The sequence below is a fragment of the Notolabrus celidotus genome, chromosome 11 (assembly GCF_009762535.1).
Source record: "Notolabrus celidotus isolate fNotCel1 chromosome 11, fNotCel1.pri, whole genome shotgun sequence".
Lineage (NCBI taxonomy): Eukaryota > Metazoa > Chordata > Actinopteri > Labriformes > Labridae > Notolabrus > Notolabrus celidotus.
In genome coordinates, this window is record NC_048282.1 from 35311331 (window position 1) to 35333153 (window position 21823).

The 21823-nt window shown below is 41.7% G+C and overlaps 1 protein-coding gene across 1 annotated transcript; it reads right to left on the minus strand.

The window, feature by feature from the left end:
* Positions 1–8383: 8383 nt before the first annotated feature.
* sox18 (SRY-box transcription factor 18) lies at positions 8384–17840 on the minus strand. The gene is made up of 2 exons (XM_034695090.1): positions 16981–17840; positions 8384–14392 (listed from the first exon to the last, which is right to left on the minus strand). Exons 1-2 carry the CDS (start codon positions 17384–17386, stop codon positions 13083–13085), a joined length of 1716 nt encoding a protein of 571 aa, XP_034550981.1. The 5' UTR covers positions 17387–17840; the 3' UTR covers positions 8384–13082.
* Positions 17841–21823: the final 3983 nt, after the last annotated feature.

The window sequence follows — 21823 nt, forward strand, 5'->3', positions numbered from 1 at the left end:
ATTATTATCATTATTATTATTATTATTATTATTATTATTATTATTATTATTATTATTATAATTATTATTATTATTTATTAAAACAGACCAGCTGGGAGTTAAGCGACATAAGAGCCAAAAATGACAGAAAATGATAAGTAAGTAAAAAAGTTAATCCACAAGAGATCGAATAGGAATAATACTAATTCAAAGAGTTAAAACCAGCAACATAAGAAAAAAAGAATGAAAGAAAGAAAGAAAGTCAGGAAAATAAAACCACTTCCTTTTGTTTGCTTCAGCCAGGACATCCAACCCTTTCAGAATAAAAGGCCCAAAAAAGCCCTAAAATATAACTCTAGATATAAAAAAAACTCCCCCAACTTACTTCTTACTGACAAACTTTATCAGCAGAGCTCTGAACAGAAACTCTTCAGGGTAAGGGACGAATATCAACTCAGCTTTTATGACCTGATGACAGGCTCTAAAGTTCTAAAGACTATTTCTTGATCAGTTAAAAACTCCTTACTGTGCCTTTAAAAGGAAACACTGACCAGAAGAGTGTCAAGGAAAGAGGTGAAAAAGATAAACATTCAAAATTCTGAAGAAAAGAAGATGATAGTTTCCTGACAGTGACAACGTTTTATTGCGATGAACTGAATGACTCAAAGTGGATAAAGTTCAGTGTGTTTAGGTGGAAGAAAGAGGAGATAGAGAGATGGGGAATGAAAGTGGGGAAATGTGTAATGAGGCTGTGTGGATGGAAGAAGATAGGAAAGGAAAAACAGAAAGGTGGAACGGCAAAAAGAAAAGAGGTCGAAGAAGATTAAGAGGTTACCAAAATGTCAAGCTGAGACAAACACGAGGAATCAGGAATCAGGAATCAGAGTTTGTGGGAAAGAGAATAAAAAAGAAGAAAATTGCAGCGACTGGGGGACAGAGAGGGGATAAACTGAAGAAGAGGAGGAGGAGAGAACAGTTTTTCCTTGTTCCAAATGTTTTCTTTGAGTCCGTCAGCGGTTAGTTCGGGGGGAAACTGTCCTGCCGAGCCAAATTTGGTTTAATGTCGGATCTGAACCCGGAGAGGACAGAATCGGAGCAGATCACAGAGGATTACAGCGCCGCACAAACACTGAGCTGATTGTCTTTCTTTCCTCTTCCCACCCCTCCTCTCTTTCTCATCTTCTCTCATCAGTCATCCAAAGACAGGGAGACAAGACTGAGATCCAAAAGTTTCAATCTGGATGCTGAGAAATGCAGAATTCCCTGAAATGACTCTGAAGATCCAGAGAGATCTACATTTTTAAATAATCAGGGGAGTTTTTCTGTCAACCTTTATTTTGAAATATTGAAGCTGAACTGGCTCAACACCTCTGAGTCACTAATTGATATCCATCCAGTAATAAATAAAGGTACAGTGATGTGTTTGGTAACACCTCGCTTGTCAATCAATCAGGACTTTATAAACTGGATTATGAACAAGGATGCTTTCTTCCTTCACTGCTGTTATTAAAACACTGACATACAAACACTATCATGGCTTCTGCTACAGTGTAAATGGACAGATCGAGATTCAGAGGCAGAAAACACAGAACATAAGACTTTGTCTTCACTTTGAAACAAATGAAGTTAAGGTGTTAACTTAAATTCAGGAGCAGGACCATGCCTAAACCACACCCTCAATAATAATAATAATACATTTTATTTATAAAGCGCTTTTCTAAAAACTCAAAGACGCTGCACAAAGGATAAAAACATCATATAAAACAACAGAATAATAAAAACATGAATAAAATACATTTAAAAACAATCATACGTTAAAAGCAATTCTAAACAGGAGGGTTTTGGTGAGTGTTTTGAAGGTGGACAGGTTGGGGCAGTTTCATATGTTAAGTGGTAAGGCGCTCCAGAGGGTGGGGGGCGGCGACAGAGAAAGCTCTGTCCCCCAAGGTTCGGTGCTTGGTGTCAGGTGGTAGGGAGAGGAGGTGGGCGTTGGAGGATCGGAGGTTACGGGAGGGGGTGTGGTGATGGAGCAGGTCGGTGAGGTAAGAGGGGGCCTGGTTATGGAGGGCTTTGTGGGTGAGAAAGAGGATTTTGAAATGTATGCGCTGTTTGATAGGGAGCCAGTGGAGGTTTTGGAGGACAGGGGTGATAATGGTCACAAGAGCGGGTGTGGGTGAGCAGGCGGGCGGCAGAGTTCTGGATGTATTGTAGTTTGTTGAGTTGTTTTGAAGGAAGGCCATAGAGGATGCTGTTACAGTAGTCGAGTCTGGAAGTGATAAAGGCGTGGATCAGGGTTTCAGCGGTGGAAAAGGAGAGAGATGGACGCAGACGGGCGATATTTTTAAGGTGGAAGAAGGCGGTTTTGGTGATGTGCTTGATGTGATGTTCCAGAGTGAGATGGGAGTCCAAAATGATACCGAGGTTGTGAACATGTGAGGACAGAGTTAGGGAAGCATTGTCGATGGGGAGGTTGAAGTTGTTGGTGGTTGTGGTGAGGGATTTGGGGCCGATGATTATGAGGTCAGATTTTTCACAGTTGAGTTGAAGGTAGTTTTTTTGCATCCAGGATTTAATTTCAGTCAGGCAGTTGGTCAGGGTGGAGAGGGTTGGAGCAGTGATGGAATTGGTGGAGATGTAAAGTTGGATGTCGTCAGCGTCGCAGTGGAAGCGGAGACCGTGACGACGGATGATCTGACCGATTGGGAGGATGTAGAGAGTAAAGAGGAGAGGACCAAGCACTGAACCCTGGGGGATGCCTTGGGACAGGGGAGCTGTGGGTGAGGTGCAGTTGTTGATATTGATGAATTGGTGTCTGTCAGTGAGGTATGATCTGATCCAGGAGAGTGCAGTGCCGGTAATGTGTAGAGTTGTTTGTAGACAGGAGAGGAGGATGGTGTGGTTGATGGTGTCAAAGGCTGCGGTGAGGTCGAGGAGGATGAGAATGCTGAGGTGTCTGGAATCTGAAGAGAGGAGGAGGTCGTTGGTGACTTTGAGGAGGGCTGTTTCGGTGCTGTGTTTGGGTCTGAAGCCGGATTGAAATGGTTTGAACAGATTATTGGAAGAGAGGTGTGTTTTAATTTGAGAGGCAACGGCACGTTCCAGTTATTTTCCAATAACCTGACAAGCCTGCTTGAACGTAGCCAGCCTACTCCAACTGCTTGTCTGTGATTCTTCAACCCACCCTCCCTCACCTTACTCTACTCCACTTAACCTTTTTCCTTATCCTCTCCCACTCAACTCGTGCTCGCTTCTTCTATGCCCTTGTCCACTTCCAGGTACAACCCGGGTCAAGATCAGCCTCGGCAGGATAACGCTGAGACGGAACCCCCATCCTGAGTCTCCTTCTGCTGGGCCACACTACTCACAACTAATTCATTTAATGTTCAAACTTATATCCTTGTGTGGCGTGGTCCTTGCTGGTGAACTTGAAGAACTAGAGATTCAGATGAACAGTTCAATCACAGACAAGGAGCATGCAATCTTTAAAATCAGGACACAAGGCAGATCAAAACTCTTTAACTAATGCTAGAAAGAAGCTGAAAGAAGAGCAGAGACTCTGTCAGGGACTCGAGAGAGTTTGTGCACAGGGTCAACTAATCACTAAATCAGGGGCAGGTGAGTTATGAGCACAGGTGAGGATCATCAAGGGATCAGGAGGAACTGAAACAAAAGAGTGCAGACGATCCCTGTATCTTTCATTTTATGCATTTGTTGATGTTTGTTGAAACACATAATGACGGTTGGGGTTTAAACAAAATATTTTATGTATTAAAAATAATCTCTGACTGACTGAATGATGTTTAAGTGACCTGGATAATTAACTCTAACTCTAAAACTAAAATCTAAAAACACTCATCAAATTAAATCAAGCTTCATTGTCATTTTGTTGATACAACAACATCAAAATGAAAGAGCGTTTCCAGGAGATCTTAGTAAAACATAGTAATACAAATATATATATACTGTTTTTCAAACACAGCTTAACATTCATACACACTCATCCTTCAAAAAAAGACACTAAGATTGTCTTGGAGGCATAAATCATTAAGTGTTGTCTGGAGAACTATTCACTGGACTTGTGTTAAAAAACTCTGAGTGTGTTAGGCTGTTTCCGAAATCGCCTACTATACTAGCAGTACGTACTGATATGTCCAACATTCAGTATGTAGTAAGTAGTATGTGAACAAGAGCAAAATCTGCAGTATGCCAAAACTCCCCGGATGTCTACTGATACGGGAAAATATCTCAGCATGCATCAGACCAGTCTGCCTCGCGTACTGTTTCCCACAATGCACAGCGCTCGTTCTGCTTTTTCTTTTTCCTCATTTTTTGACAGGAGGAAATCAGTTTTTGGGTGCTGTGAAAGTTATCAAATTACATATAAACCACTTCCTAACTTTTTAAATCATAAATGGATGCTAAATAAGCTTTTTATTCATCGGCTTCGCCGTTGTTTACTTCCGCTTTCCGAAACCGGAAATCCAGCGACGTCTGGCTCAGCATGCTGCATGACAGATCGGACAGAACAGTCATACTACATACTAAATTCAAACGCAGTATGTAGTAGGCAATACCTACTGCCTACTACATTAGTAAGTAGTATGTAGCAGGCCATTTCGGAAACAGCCTCTGTCTTGTAGCCTGACATCAGCAGACCCATTCAGAATCGGTCTGGATCCAATTAATCAATTTCCTTATTTCAGTGGACATTAGCAGCGGCTTCATGCAGAAGTGCTTCTGGAAGTGATTGGACAGACTTACGACCAATAAGAGCAACGCAGCGTGTGTTGAAGAAGATGTAACAAACAGCAGCAAGTGTTTGAAACCATATTATCAAATTTGCTTTAAAGCAGTGGCAATATTGGTTAAATGGACTTCCCTATGGTGAAGCTGCCATCTTGATTGTATAGGAAAAGGCCCAAGTTGTGCTCTTGTGTCGTCATCTTAAAGAGCCCACCTCATTTCTAAATAAAGGACTATGATTGGACCGGCCTGTCAGTGAAAAGTAATACAAGCTGGCTAAAATGTGCTGTTTAATGTGAATAGGACTATTACTGAAATCTAGCTATTGTGCAAATCCCACCATATTTACATTGACACACACTGTTGATTAGTTCGTGTTGTCTTAATTCAGAGGATCCAAATGAAAGAAGGGTGAATAATCCGGCTCAGTCACGCAGCTTTAATCTGGGGATGAAGGACAAAAAGTGAGACGGATCACACCTGAGTAAGGTTCTTTTATTCAGCAGGGTTTAGTGGCTGCATGTCTGCACAAGTCAACAGGTTAATGTTTGACAGTTTGCATGGTACTTTGGAAAGTTATCACCAGACAATGTGTTTCTTATATGATCAATGAAACCATTTAGAAAACTGGAAACCTGTGATACTAAAGTGAACCCATTTTTTTTTCTCTTTCTCTTGTCTGCATATATATTTCTGGTTTGTGTCATGTTTGTCACAAACTGTCAAATATTAATGCAATCTATTCTTGCAGCAAAAGAAAAGAAAGAAAACATGTTTCTTCTGTGCTTGTGACTGTGTGCATGCGACCATCACCATCCCCTCTTAGAACTCTGGCCTATCTTTTATTGACAGCTAATATCATGTTCTGTAAAAGAGGGCGTGCACACCTAGGTGGACCAAAAAAATAAATAAAAGAAAGTAAAAGAAAGATTACACAAAGATATACAAAGGGACAGGGAAAGAGAAGGAGAGAGAGACCTAAGACACTTAGATGGAGAGGGACCATCTCACCATGACGCCAAAAAACACTGTGCGGTGATACTAATGATTAAGCAACCCCTAGTGTCCACAATCATTACTGAAGCTTGGGTCGCAGAGGGTTGCCGCCGTGCTGTGTTCTATTTGTGTAACAAGACCACCACTGGTGCAGATGATACCACTTGGGTCAGATCAGCCGAGCGGTTCAGCCCAGCACCCGGGCCGCGAGAGCAGTCAGGCCGAAGGATCCAACGTGCCGCGGGAGACCCAGGCCAGGGGACAAGCCAAGGACCCAGACCGGAAGCCCCAGGTCACCCAGCAGGAGGAAAGGGGGGCGAGGGGGGGAGAGATCCCGCAGCCCCTCCAAGGAACACCTCCACAACACCGCCCCCACAGCCCCCCAAGACAGAGCCAAAGGAGCCACCAGGGCCGTAGGGGCCCAGCACCAGGAGCAGATAGCCAGGCAGCCGGGCAGGACCCCGGAGGACGGAGGGGGCAGGGCCAATGAAGTGAACCCATTTTTTATGTGACTTAACATGCTGTAGTGAAGCTAAAGAGACATTACATCATCTGTAATGTATTCAAATCCTGATGTATGGACAGAACCATCTCCAAGGTTGTTACATTTCTATGACTCTTACAAAGACTAATTATTATATGTTTCTGTTTCATAAATCAGCTCTGAGAATATGTTCACATATCAAACATCCAGCTAACCTTCAAGGTTCATGTTGCCTCGATTGCTCGGTCCTGCCGTTTTTCCCTCTATAACATCAAGAGGATCAGACCCTACCTGACAGAACACGCAACACAGCTCCTGGTTCAAGCTCTTGTAATGTCACGCATTGACTACTGCAACTCTCTACCGGCAGGCCTCCCTGCATTCACAGTTAAACCTCTGCAAATGATCCAGAACGCAGCAGCAGCAGCACGTCTGGTCTTCAACCAGCCTAAGACAGCTCATGTCACTCCCCTGCTCATTTCGCTACACTGCCTTCCAGTTGCAGCTCGCATCAGATACAAAACTCTAATCATGACTTACAAAGCAGGAACCAAAACCGCTCCAGTTTACCTGGAACCCCTCATCCAGGTCTACTGCCCTTCTCGCCCGCTACGCTCAGCCTCTGAAAAGCGCCTAGTGCTTCCAGCACACAAGGCCTCAAAATCCCTAGCTGGACTCTTCTCTTCAGTTGTCCCTAAATGGTGGAATGAATTGGCTAACTCCATTCGATCTGCAGAGTCCCTCTCTACTTTCAAAAGACAGCTAAAGACCCAGCTCTTTAGGAAGCACTATGCACTTAGCTAGACTGTTCTCCACTGTTGGAGCCATGAAGGGAATTCAAGTGTTTATATTATGTTATTTTGAGGTTTAGGGTAGGATATTGTTTGTATACTTTTTGTGGTGTTATTATGGTGTTTGTTTACAATATAGTTTATTGTGGGATTAGTTAATTAGGTTATTTACGGGTCATGTGTTAGGGGCGGGGATACTGAGTTAATTTAGGCCACCTGTGTTCCTTTGTTTGGCAGGTAGAGAGAGGGGGTGAGCTGGGTCTCCGTACTTTTTGTTGACCGCTTGCTTATCGCTTACTTTTCGCTTATGAAAGCTATTTATCACTTATTTTTCCTATTTTCTGTTTGTGCACTTTATCATGAGTTTATCAACCTTTTTTTGGTAATAAAAGGTTAAACTTACTTTTTGTGCATTAGTGATTTTTGCAATTTTTGGCAATAACTAGGCCCAGCGTCAGCCTCTCAGCGGCTTTTGGCTCTTTGAAGTCGCTACATCCACTATTGTCCCCAGTGGCAGATCATGTCTTCCAACTACAGTTGACTCACACTATAACATCAAGAGGATCAGACCCTACCTGACAGAACACGCAACACAGCTCCTGGTTCAGGCTCTTGTAATGTCACGCATTGACTACTGCAACTCTCTACCGGCAGGCCTCCCTGCATTCACAGTTAAACCTCTGCAAATGATCCAGAACGCAGCAGCAGCACGTCTGGTCTTCAACCAGCCTAAGACAGCTCATGTCACTCCCCTGCTCATCTCACTACACTGGCTTCCAGTTCTCTCTCTTCTGTTGCCCCTAAATGGTGGAATGAATTGGCCAACTCCATTCGATCTGCAGAGTCCCTCTCTACTTTCAAAAGACAGCTAAAGACCCAGCTCTTTAGGAAGCACTATGCACTTAGCTAGACTGTTCTCCACTGTTGTCCCCAGTGGCAGATCATGTCTTCCAGCTACAGTTGACTCACACTGTCCTGCTCTACTCTGGGAATCTGTGTTCAGGTCTGGAGTGACCCAGCACTTGGTACTTTGGTCATTATTGTGGTGATGTTAATTGTTGATGATGATAATGGAAGGTCTTAAATTGTTTGGTTGCTTCATTGTAGACGTTCCTTATTTACTTTGTGCATTGCCTTTACACTGCTTGGCAGTACCTGCACCCAAATGGACTTGAAGCACTTTGTTACTCTTACTGATCTTGTTTCCTCTTGTCTAGATCTTTGCTTGTGTTGTTCTTGTTCTCGTATGTACGTCGCTTTGGGTAAAAGCGTCTGCTAAATGACATTGTAACATTGTAACATCCAAACGATAAAGATCTGAACAAACATTTGGGTTTTATTTCTGATTGAATTATGTTATGTGTTGCTTCAGATACTCGGGAACCAAAGTGCGTTCTCAGAAGTGTTTATTTTGTGAAATTATCTTTAAAAACAGAACAGATCCATTTACAGCCAAGCCCACATTTCTCAAAAATAAACACAAACAAAACCATTTACTACGGAAAATACAATTATAATCCCTGACAGACAGATTTAGAAGCACCGCAGTGACACTTCTCGGAAAACATGCTTTTAATTTGTCATTATATGACTGCTGAGAGAATCTCCTTTGATTTTATCCCAGTTTTTTTTTTCCTGTAGATAATTATTACCAAAAGCCTGAGAGTTATTGCACGACTGAAAAAAATGGCCGCCTCTCTGATGTTCTTTGTGTGTCACAGTAAATTAAAATGGAAACAAGACTCTGTTTAGTGTCAACAGAAAAGAATGTCAAATGCAGATGTAAAAGTATTTTTTAATACTTTCCTTGAACTGCTGCTTCTCTGAGGCTCCGTCCTCAAGAGGACATGCTAGGAAAAATCTACTGTTTCTCTGTGTTCACCGCAAAGCAGAGTGTGGTGGATAGAACTGGTTTCACTATGCAAGATGCTCGATTTTGTTCTCCTGTTTCTCTGAGAAAAAAGGATTGTCTGTCGCACTAATGCGCAACAGATGCAGAATGAGCCCTTCTAGAAAAACTTCTGTTTTCTGCTCCTTCTGGAGACGGAAATATTACCAGATCGATGCTACATAAACACATGCAGAGAGGCCGGTACAGTGGCTGCAACTGTTGTTTCTTTATTTTCTCAACACAAACAAAACCACATTTTGAATTTCCAGTCATTTATGTAGAAACAGAAACAGTGTGGGCAGGAAGGTTTCTCATATTTGGTGTCACTGTAACTCATTATAGACCGATAGAGAGATCTACAAGAGGTTTCCTTTTGAAGGTGAAATTATAACATATAACACTTTAGTGGAACAAATACACATCAACAGAATAGTTTAACATTTAGGAAATGAGCCTATTCACTTTCCCGCCAAGAGTGTGAAAAAGAGTGTTAACCCTCTTGTTGTGTTTGATTCTCTGGAACAGCAATAATGTTCCTGGGTCAATTTGACCCGGGGCATATTCAATTATCCAAAAAATCCTATACACATTTTTTAAAATCTCATTTTTAACTCCTTTACTAACCATTTAACTCAAGATTTAGTCCATTGGTGTTCTTTAATCCTCACAGATCATGGTCCAATGAGGATAACTCACTAAAATAATTTTTTTAATGTACATTAAAAAGCCCTAAATATAAATACAATACTTTTACATGACATAGATTTTTGTTTATTTGATTTTACATTTTGATTTTTCTTTAATTTTATGATGTGATGTTGATAAATTAACACGACACCTCTTCTGTCACATGCTGCCCAGATTTTGATGCTGCATGTATCTGGTTTGGAAGGCTTATATTGCATAAAATAGACTTTTAAAAAGGGTCAATTTGACCCACAACATAACAGGAGGGTTAAAAAAGCTGGAGTCAGGAAGCAATTAAGTTAGCTTAGCTTAGCTTAGCACAAAGACTGCAAACAAGGTTGGCAGCTTGCCTTAATAAAAGTGCAAATTCAACCTGCGGTCACTTTTAAATTGAAGTTGTAACACCTTTCATTTATTCCTTTAAAGTAGTGAAACACTTTAATACATGAGGAAAAAGTGTGTTGTTTTAGGGGACAGAATAAAATGTAACAACAGGAGCTAATATTGCACAACAGACCCAATTTTAAAACTGAATTCGACTGGATTTTAAATCTTGATGACAAACGAAATTAAAGCTACAGTAAGGAGTTTTCAGCCGGTGATGAAATGGACTGAAGTTAATAGTGATGCCTCTTTAAGACCGACAAAATCCAATGAGACCAAAATCAGCAGGATGATTGTTTTTGTAAGGCAATTTTGAACCCTTGCAGATCTAGACCATCTTTGGGGGCGCCCAGACTCTCCTGAATTTATTTTGAATATGCCGAATGAGACAAATGTGGTGTCAATGGAAAGCTGAGAATGTCCGCTGTAACTTAGTTTTTAAAGCTTGTTGATAGGATGAGCGTCTTTGAGGGCTACAGATTGAAACTTCTCCTGCAGGGTAGGTGTCGTACAAAGTAATAGTAATAGCCTTTCAATTTGTCTTTTCTTATGAAGGATAACACAAGTGATGAGTTTGACTTTTAAAAGAAAGCAGGATGACTTTGTTTGTTGTTGAGAACACTACTTAAAAATGCACAGGACAATCTGCAAATACATCAGAGGTGCAGTTTTGCCAACAGGGGTCGCCAAAGTTGAACAAAAGAGCTTTAAAGGCTAAATTCTGATTCCTAGTTTATGCTAACTGCTTCCCTGCTCCAGTTTAAAATCAAACATCATCTTTCTTTTCTGCAGCGAGAGAGTGAATAAGCACGTTTCATAAAACTGGAAAACAACAAAACAAACACACGACTTTCTGTACAACAACAAAACTTAAAATTACGACAACTTAGATTTTATTAGTAGTGTTCCTTCTATACAGCTAAGACATTAAACCCAGTGCAAAGAGAACATTTCATAGTCTTCATTTCTCCTTCACATACTGCCAAGAGGCATAGCATCTATATATACAGTAAACAGCTACAACAGAACGTGGTTTCTAAAACACAAACACAGGAACCATCACTTTTTAAATGTTTCAGATCAGTTTTTGGAATTACACAAGTCAAATACCTGACCAACGCTTTAGTGTATAATCCTGAATCACATACATCTGAAAGTGAAGTCGAATTTAAAGTAAAGAGAAGCTTTTCATCCCTCTTGAATTACCACACAAGATTCTGTTCCAATAACAATGAACTTATAACCCAGTGTTCTGTTATTTGTAGAAGAAAATTACTCTTAATAAGTTTGGAAAAGGACATTTTGTTTTAACAAGTGATGTGCGTGTGATACCAGAGAGGCTTACTGGTTAAAGAGAATGATCTTTGAATCTTCATCATGTGTGTTTTTTTTGCCAGAGAGCAACTTTAAAACTTGCAGATTTTGGCACAGAGTCTGACATGAGGCCCTGCCGTGGACGGAGAGAGAGTGAGCGCTAAAGGCAAATATCACGGTCAGGAAGAACCCGACCCCGGCTTGTAAAACGTCCTGATAGTTTGTGGGAGACATCCGTGGTCTGCCCTGGGTCTGTGGCCAAGGCTTTCCCGAAACACAGCTAAAAGGGTTTGGAGTCTGGACCGAGTCCTTCATAGGGATTCTTCTTCTCTGTGTCCGTCTCTTTAATGTCCTCCATGCGGCAAGTGAGATGAATTAATGTACAAGTGAGATGAACATTTTTTCTGGCTCTTAATGAAAATCCAAAAAATGATATGAGATGATCCAGAAATTCATAGTTAAGGACCAGAAAACTACATAGTGCAGTTTGCTTGTTTGCATAGTCTCTTCTTCGGTCACCAGGGGTTAGAGCGCAGAGAAACAAAACCAGATACTGAGCTGAGATTTCTTCCCAAAGGCTATTTAACTAAGGAAAGTCCTAGCTGACTTTGTAATCCCTGAATCCCTCAGACTTTGCAGCACAGGAAAAAAAATAAAAATGAGATCATAAATGTGTCCAGTTGTTGACGAATACTGCCCGTTTGTTAGCATTACACATGCTAACGCAGAGACCTAGCACCCTTGAAAAGTAACTGAAGAACAACATTATTCTATCAAGGTGTCTGCAGCACATTTCAGGGCTCTCAAGTTGGGAGGGGGGTGCAGACAGACCTCGTCTTCTAATCTGCGGTCAGTCTGCATTGTGCATGTGCATCCTTTTCTTTGGAACGTAACGTTGTTGCATTGTTTTACCCGGATACAGTGATGCTATTTTGTGATTGGCTGTTGGGTAGCTATATTCCTTTCTTTCTTTTTGATTAGCTGGTGCATGGAAAACTCATTCTGAAGGAAAGGCGGTGCAACTTGGTGGCCGTTGTCCTACTAATTATTGTGCATGAGAAATACAAAGTGTGGCGTGTGAACAGGTTGAAATGCGTGAGACTTGAGAGCCCTTACATTTGTTGCAGCGGCACACTGAGCACTTAAAGTCAAAGCACAACATCCTCTGAGCAGGACGATGCACATCTGACGATAGAGAGCAACAAATGTGAAGTGATGCAACTGAAATGGTTAAATTGCTACCAGCTAATGCTGTGCTAGCTAAGAGACTCACAGTGGCTGATTTTGCAACTGCTCAACAAATTCCAAAAACTAAAAGTTTCTGAGCTCTGTTGTGCAAACGTAATGAAGCTAGCAAACATCCCTTAGCCAAAAGAAACTAAGGTAGCATGTAGCTGGTTAGCTAGCGAGCCATCTGCCAAATAGGGCAACTTAAGGAATGTCCAAATTACAGTATGTTTACTTATTTCAGCAGATTGTTTTGTTTTGTCTCCAGTTTGAACATTTTTTAAAAATCTGTGGGTTTTGGGTGCACCCAGCTCTGGCTCAAGTTAGCATTGGTAGAGCAAAAAACCACTTGTTTTCATACAAGAATTTCATATCAGCATCTAGCAAAACTAGAGTTTTAAAAGTCAATTGTTGGAATCTATGATATAAAAACAAGATGTGACTAAAAATATGAGCCAAAACTTAACTTCCTGGATACTTCCTGCCTATTGTGTAACAACAGGCCGGGGCTAAATCAGCTGAACCAAACTGTGCAGTATGAAGGAGGTACACGTGATGGAGGGATGGAGGGATGGAGGGAGGGTGTTTATCCAGTTATACAGGCGCTGTAATAGACGGCACTGCTGGCATCAGAAAGAGCAGATATAAGAGGGCTGCTAGATTCATCACAACCACCAGCACTGCTCAGAATCCCGCTGACATCCCTGTTAATAACACCAGTATTCATGCCACTGCCTACAATGCTACCACCACGCCCATTTGCAACTTTGGACCCGCTCCCACAGCGTCCGTAAGCCTCCTCCCGATTCCGTCCCACGTTAAAATACTGGTCAAACTCATGCCTGTCCACCTCGGACCAAAACTCAGCTGTGGAAGCCCCTAAGTGCCCAGGGGACTCATGGTTTGAAGGCTCTAAGTGCAGAGAGGGAGGGAAGCTTGATGGAGGGATGGAGGAGGATGAGCAAGAGGAAGTAGAAGTTTCAGGAGGGGGTGAGAGCTGCCCCAGCTGAGAGGGCATGTAGTACCCTGCATTGGGGGTACTGCTGCCGTACATTTGGCCGAAGTAGCCGACACTTGCGGTGGTTTGATGTGGCATTTGTTGAGATTTGATTGGCTCAGAGATGCTGATGGGGGGCTGGGGGTAGGAGACAGGGGATGAGGAGTCAGACTGGGGCTTTACAGGGCTTCTCAAGGCAATGTGGTGACCGGGGTTTAACCTGGAGGTCATGTTTGACTCAACAGAACCCATTCTAGAGTCAACTCTGGAACTTCTACCTGGACTCAAACTAGAGTTCAAACTTGTGCCTAGACTTGCACCAACACTCATTCCTGAACTCTGACCGTATGTCCCTGCACCATGTATGGAGTTGTGGTGGCCATGGTTGTTGTAACTGTGGCTATAATGCTGGTTATGATGGTGAAGGTGGTGGTGGTATCCACTCCAACCTCCCATCCCGGACTCCTCCTGCATGTGCTGGGGGAAAAACACAGATTCCCCAGCTCCTTCATCCAGAATATCCAAAGGGGACATCTCCGGAGTGGGCAGGCCGTAGCTCTCCAGCTCTGGGTGTCCTGAGGCTTGAAGGTCCCTGAAGTGTCCAAGAGGAGCCATGAGATGGTGGGAGTGGTGGTGATGCGAAGGGTGGGCACCTGGGTGTCCATAAGGAGAGCCACCATCTGCACCCAACGAGCCGATGCCAAGACCTGAGGCACCACCTTGGGCTAGGCTGTGAAGCAGAAGCCCTGGTTCAACACGCTTCAGCTTCTTGGTGGTCTTCTTACGACGAGGCCGGTACTTGTAGTTGGGGTGATCCTGGAGGTGCTGGACACGGAGGCGCTCTGCTTCTTCTACAAAGGGTCGCTTGTCTGTAGCACTCAGGGCTTTCCATGACTGACCTGGAAGAGTTATGAAATGAGGAGAGTTAGATTCATCATCCTTGGTCCTTGAGACAAGAAACAAAGCCGAGAAGAAATGCTGGACATTATCAGAGGTCATGGAGGTCACAACAACCTTATCTTTCTAAGACAGTAGATTTTAAGTTTCTGAGAATTTCTGTATATTTTGTTTTAAGGATTACTTTGGAGGGTAATATCTTATTTATCAGTTAATTACTGGGCCTTGTTGAGTCCAAAACTAAACCATCTTACTGGTGAAATTACACAAACTGAAAAAAAGTCCAGAAAGCATCAACATGCAAGCAGCTTGAACGAGTGAGATGCCTGCATTACTTTGTTAAAATAACTCCTTGATGATTTAGTTCAGCTGATTGATGGTTTCTGTGTGCTAAATTTAACCATCAATGCCTCTGTAATGTCAGCACCCTTGTTTTTGTTCTGCTGTGGTTCCAGGACACTCTCTTAATCGTCCAAGAAGTATGTTGAGTCTCATTTAATCAAAAAGCGATGGTGAAAGAAAGAAAAGTAACAACCAACAGCTGCTTTTTACATTCAAGTTCTCACCCTCAAGTGCCCCAAACAACTGAAACATCACCGCTTAAAACGCTTATCCAAAACAGAAACAGCGAGGAGACATGTTGCAACATGCCTGCATGTTCTTCATTCAGCCAATAAGAGATTCACAGAAGAACAACTCCAGGGCTTCTTATAGGCAACAAAAAAAACTTTGACACCTTCCAGCTCGCTCGTCTTATGCACTCATGCATCGCTGTCGTTGCTTCTGGTTGCAGACGGCAGCAGCCTTGAGATTTAAGAGGCATGCGTCCTTCCAGAAAGTTTAAAGCGTGCATGTCGAAGAGGCTTTGAGAATCTCACGCTGCAGAGGAGATCTAAGTTTGATGTATTAGATTAGTTTTAAAAAGTATGATGCAGAAAACAAGACATGAAACTGCTGCACACACTTTGTAATCATGTGACTTCAGTTTCAAGGAAGAAATGCTCAAGAGTTCTTTCTTCTCAATGCTACATTATACTGAAATGACACTGCATTCATTCACACAAAGACACATCTGATAAAGTTTGCATTAACACAGTCAGTGCATGAATCATAGTTAAAGCATAAGCAGTGTAGACTAACTGTAATGATGCCAGGATGGACTGTGAAGCTGTAACTCAATGCAGCAGCCAAGTAAAGAAAGGATGAAATAAATAAACTGATGCTCCATTCTCATATTTCTAATGTTGTGATTGAGAGTCTCTGGTTCTGTTATTGAGTTGAAGTCACTTTGGATTCATATCATCACAGGACGTTTGATATTCTGACGAAGCTATAAAGTTTGCAGCAAACTGAGCTGCAACAGCTGAGGAGTGATTTACGCTGCAGGACGGCTCTCTACATTTTTTCCTTCTCACTCTGCAGCTGAGGAAACTACAAATCCATCGCACCTTTCAGGATGTGATTGATGCTTCAAGGTAACTGTAATGTGGAGCAGCGGGCGTGATATATCACGTCCATACTACTGCAGTCAGGTTAAATAAAAGCAGCAGGTTAACTTAACCGATGAAGGCGCCGACATGAATTCAGAAACTTTTGTTGAAAAATTTGAAGAACGACGACAACATCATTTCTCTTTCTATGTGTGTGTGTGTGTGTGTGTGTGTGTGTGTGTGTGTGTGTGTGGGTGCTTTTTGGCGCGCCTTCTGTAATTCTGTGTAAGTGCTGTGCGAGGAATAGGAGCGGGAATATGGCAGCGTTATTTACTCATGCATTGTGCAGTTTGGCAGTTATTTGAAATACTAGTTTTGAATTCTTTTTCCAGATTATTTTACATCATTTTAATGTTTTATTATTGAATACATGATGCAAACCTATGCATTCAATGTGTCTAACAGAATAACACCAATTGCATTGACGAGACTTTAAAACAGAATATTTCTATGCATGAAAAATAGAGAAAGTATAATTTTACAAGACTGTTTTAACTCAATATAACACAGGACTAAATTGCATCACTATCAGATTATATTGGATCAATTGAAGGTTTAGAAAGTTGCTTTTCAAAACGTGTGAAGTGGAATAAGATGTTAAAACAAGAGCTATGCATAATTTAAATCAGAAATATGAACATTTGTGTGCCAGACATTGTTAAAGCAACATTAATATGATGATTTCTAAATTTAAAGAACAAAATTCTGAGGCTGCTGGGATTGGGATTATTGAGATTTGAGCTATACAACATAATAAAAATTCCTTAAAGTCTCAGTCACAATTTAAAATGTTGTTTTGTGCAATTTGTTTTTGATTTGTTCAAAGAGAAATAACATAATCAATCTGTTTCTACAATTTGACAAAGCTTATCTTAGCTTGTAGCTGCTCTCAGGATGTTAGATCCAGATTAGGAGGATTTCACTCATCATCAGAACTCATGTAAGAGTAGAGAAATCACATTTCTGGAGATTGTCAGAGGTTGCTGTACCAACACTTGTTTAAACACATTTCCATCCCTGATTGGATTCTCACTAGTTTCACTTTTTCACTAAAGTTTTGTCAGACTATTTAGGAGTAGACTTCAGACTTTTTTTCCTACCGAGCATCTTGCTGAGCACGGCGTTGTGCAGGTCAGGATTCTGCAGGGCCAGCCGCTTCCTCTCATCCTTCGCCCACACCATGAAGGCGTTCATGGGCCTCCGGATCCTCTGCTCGCCCCCCATGGCCTTCCCATCACCTGAGCCCGCTGACGCTCCTCCTGCCTGGGTCAGGTCCGGGCTCTGTCCTCCTGAGCTGGACGTGAGAGAAATCCTCTGTTCGGTCCTCCTCACGCTCCCTGCTCCGAGGCCTTCGGGAGAGCTGCAGTCCCCTGAGAGATTCTGCTCGAATCCCATGTCGGAATCAGAGGCAGGGCTCGGGGTCCCGGACGCCCAGGGGCCTCCGTGGGACATCCGGCCTCCATGCAGAAGAGTCTCTCTAGACAAACTGGGCTTGGCTAAATTCATTCCAGAGCCGGGCTTGAGTTCAACTCTTTTAGTCCAAGTGAGATTCTGCAAACGTCTGTGTGAGTTTGTTGGGTTGTAAAGTTCTGGAAAAAATTATCAACTCAAAATGTTTCAGATGAGAGCGGGAGAGATGGAGAGAGGAGTCTAATGGATCTGCAGCACAAATCCCAAAGCAAAGCATCGAGATCTGAGAGGAGGGGGAAGGAGAGACGAGAAAGAAAGAGAAAACAAACAAGTTGTGGTGCAGGATATTCCCCTGAAAAAGATCCACAATGACTCTGCTTCTTTCTTCTCTTCACTCCTTTTTTTTCTCCTCTAAAGACAACACTTCTTGTTTGGAGTGTGCGGTGCAGCGGTTTGTCCAAAAGCTTGATTCCCCCGCCGTCAGTCAGGCCGTCCGACTCACTGTCTCTCTGCCTGTCTGCCCTGTTTGAAAGTTTTGAAACTTGTGGCCAGATTTAACCGACCCATGCTGAGTATATATACCCCGCCCTGACCAATCACATAAATATACAGCCGGCCATTTAACCAATGAGACGCCAGGCGGGCGCGAGGGAAGAGGATGAGTGTGTGTGGGAGACAGAGCAAAGGAGGGAGTGGGGGGGGGGAGGCCTGAACGTCGCCTCCCCCTCTTTCCTCCTCCCTGACCGCCACCCTTTCCTCCCCCCTAGAGCTACACACACACACACACACACACACACACACACACACACTGTCCGCCTGTACAGGGAGATGTAATCAGAGAGGTTCCATTGTTTCTGCCCAACTGAGAAAGGAGCTTCTCACACACACACACACACACGCACGCACACACACACACGCAAACTGTTGCACCCACATACATACATACATAAATGCACAGACATTCACTGACATGCATGAAATGAGCGCACACATTTAAATGAGACCGAGACGACACACGTGTAATTAAGTTTGCACACAAATGAGAGACAGAACATGAACAAACACACACATTTAGTTTCTTTTATACGTGTTTGTGTGTGTGTGTGTGTGTGTGTGTGTGTGTGTGTGTGTGTGTGTGTGTGTGTGTGTGTGTGTGTGTGTGTGTGCATTTGAGGGCAGGACAGCGGTCACACAGTTGACCACAGTCCCAACCAAAGCGATTAGTGGCGGAACTTAACAACAACTCACTGAGAGAGAGAGAGAGAGAGAGAGAGAGAGAGAGAGAGAGAGAGAGAGAGAGAGAGAGAGAGAGAGAGAGAGAGAGCAATCAGAGGCTGGAAAGTAGACGATCGGCCAACAGTTCAGGTTCAGGCGTTTAGTGCCCCAAGAAACTTTATGTTCCTTTCTTTTTTTTCTTCTAATCATCTCTTATTCAACCCGGACAGTGACACTGAGATCTACAATATCTTCCTCCAAGAAGTCCTGGTCATCAACACAAACAAAGCTTTTCAGAATTGGTTAAAAAATAGTCTCACAAGTTAAAACTTCTGCATGGTGCAACCCAACTCATCATGCAACAGTTTGAAATCTAAGAATGTGCAGCAGGTTCACAGCCCAGGTCACCTAAAGCTTTGTTGCAGGCCTGCTTTATTTCTAACTTCTAGTTATTATAATTATAATTATCATAACCTTTATTTAACCAGGAAATGCTCATTGAGATTAAAAATCTCTTTTCCAAGAGAGTCCTGGCCAAGATAGGCAGCAGCACAGTTACAGAGTTGCAATTTTACAATAGACATAAATACAAATATCAGACACATACAACACCTACACAACAGGTACCTCCAGAAAAACAGCATGTCACATTTAAACAAAACATCTACACACAGATGCTTCAGCCTCCAAGTCGTTTAAGGACCACTTAAAAGCCTTCAATGATATCATGTCAGACAGTTTTAGATCCTTTTGTAAGGCATTCCAGGTCGAGGGAACAGCAAACCTGAAGGCCTTTTTCCTAAGTTCAGTCCTGACCCTCGGAACAGATCGTCTTAAAAGATCCTGAAATCAAAGATTATGACTTCCTGAGTTCTTTTGTGCAATATATGCAAGAAGGTAAGAGGGAAGTAGTCCTAGGATGCATTTATAAATAAGAAGATGGCAATGTTTTTTCCTGTGTGACGATAGGGAGGACCATCCTACTCTCGAGTACAGCACACAGTGATGAGTCATCGTTTTAAAATTGGTGAACAGTGCATTTTGTTAAAAAAAAAAACTACAAGGAATGACTTTGTTAACTTCAGAAACACACGGTCTTAACCCTAGAACACTAACGTTGGGTGATTTTCATTATGTTGCTGCTGTCTGAGTTGCATGGGTCCCTGGGTAGCTTCATGCTGCTCTCTGATGTCACCCAAGGTAGGCTTGTTTCCCTTCTATCATCCCTGGTGTTTTCAGCAGGCACATGTTCAGGTAATTTTCACCTGACGTTAGTAATTGAGAGTGAATTCTCTGTTTATCTCTCCCACAGTTATCAGTGATGCAGGGAGACTGTGCCTTCACTGGATAAGGCAAGGCAGCTTTATTTGTATAGCACATTTCATACACAAGGGCAACTCAATGTGCTTTACATTAAAACATTAAAAGCATAAAAGAACATAATTAAAATGACAAATATAATAAAACAGAAAAGAAAAAGGAAAATTAGAAATATGTTAAAGATAAAATTAAGATTTGCATTTAAAGTGAGTTAAAATGAGCTAAGGTAGGAAGGCAGTGGGAAATAAGATAAGGCTCATGTGTCCCAGGAATGGGTGGCCCAAAGAACAAGTTCCCAGCTCCATTATTAAAAAAAGAAATCATTAATTATCATTAATGATTCTCTAATTTTTCACTAATTTTGGAGCATTTTTGGGTCCCACCATGATACTTTTATTAATGTTTTATACAGGAAATACAAGAGGAGTACTTCAATTTGCAATGCATTTTGGAACTGTGATATATTTTGATGTAAAGTAATTTTTATATTGGGTAAAATATACCCCATGGAAGTGATGGTGTTACTAGATGATATGTTAGTCAGGGTTCCCACGCGTCCTGGAAAAACTGGAAAACCTGGAAAACAGTTGACCAGTTTTCCAGTACTGGAAAACACCTGGAAAATGGGAGAAAAAGTCAATTGTCCTGGAAATCTTTTCCAACATGACTGCGTGCGACCTGACAATGTTAAAAAAACACATCCCCATTCAACATTTGTGGCCTTTTTTGTCATTCAGATCTATTTAGGTCAATTTATGCACTGATTATTATTATTATTTATTTATTTCAGTAAGGCAGATTCCAGATTCCCTTGCTGGCTCTTTTGTTTTTTACTTAGCTAATTTTCTAATTTTTGAGAAAAGAGAAAGCTGAGATGAGAGTTGGCCATCATTGTTACTTGGTTGCACTAATAAAGTGAAGTGCTTTACATCTGTGGTTGCATTATTCTATAATCAATTTGCCATAATTTTTAAGCATGTAAGAGATGATTTCATGGATAGCCATAGACTGCACGTCTTTCAATGTAGACTTCCACTGAGAGGAACATATTGACTATTTAGGAACTAAATTTAGACTGTCATACCAGCTTGATCATCAATGAAAATGTCCTTGAAATGTCCCGGAAAATGATCTCTGGAAAAGAGTGGGAACCCTGGTTAGTGTTCTAGGGTTAAGGACACTTTAACATCTTCACCTGACTTCCCTCATGTTTCTTCAGGGCTGCTAACATTTTTGCTTTTGCAGTAACAGTCTGTCACTTGGACACCACTGAATTGCACCCTCAATACACAAATTTGTAGGTAAATTAAAAAGAAAATATTTTGTGAGCTGTGACAAAAAAATTTGTAACATTAACTTTACAACATTTGTGATCAATCATTTAGTAAACGTGATACGGATGTAGATGACGTAATGGTTGTGCCACTAGAAACTGAAATTTATTTTTTGATTTTTGAATTTAAGAAAAATAGAGTTGAATTTTCAAGTAGGTTAAATACAATTTCAAATAAAATAACTTCAGTTTCAAAAGATTAAATTCAATTTCAAATCATGCATTTCAAATTCAATATTATTATTCAATTTCAGTTTCTGCACAAATCTCAGCCCATAAAAGAGCCCCAAACTCTCCGGCCTTACTCTTCAAAGAGGATAACTTCTGCTTGACTTCATATCAGCTCAGTGTGAATGTAATATCTTGATTGTTTAGTATGTGGTTGGACAAAAAAAACTGAACAAATCTGCTCCATAAAGTTGATTTAAATTGTAGGGATTGGTTTAAGATGTGTCGCTTTAAAGGAAAAAGAGTGACAGGCCACAGCTGGGAAGACATGGGTGCACGTTCATGCAAAGACACATGCAGCTCAGTTGCAGGTTTTTTAAAAATCTTGTGCAAAAATCACAACAATAAAGGAATCTCTCTTTTTTACTTGTTGCATGTGCAGCAAAGAAAAAGTTAACTACTTGACATCTGGTGTTTTTATTTGCTGAAGAATGTGA

What these genes read in the sequence shown, in the direction of transcription:
- sox18 (XM_034695090.1), bottom strand. Translation starts at nt 17,386, where the DNA reads ATGAATTTAGCCAAGCCCAGTTTGTCTAGAGAGACTCTTCTGCATGGA. An exon ending in CGTGCTCAGCAAGATGCTCG is followed by an intron (nt 14,393 to 16,980) that starts GTAGGAAAAAAA and finishes TAACTCTTCCAG; the next exon opens with GTCAGTCATGGAAAGCCCTG.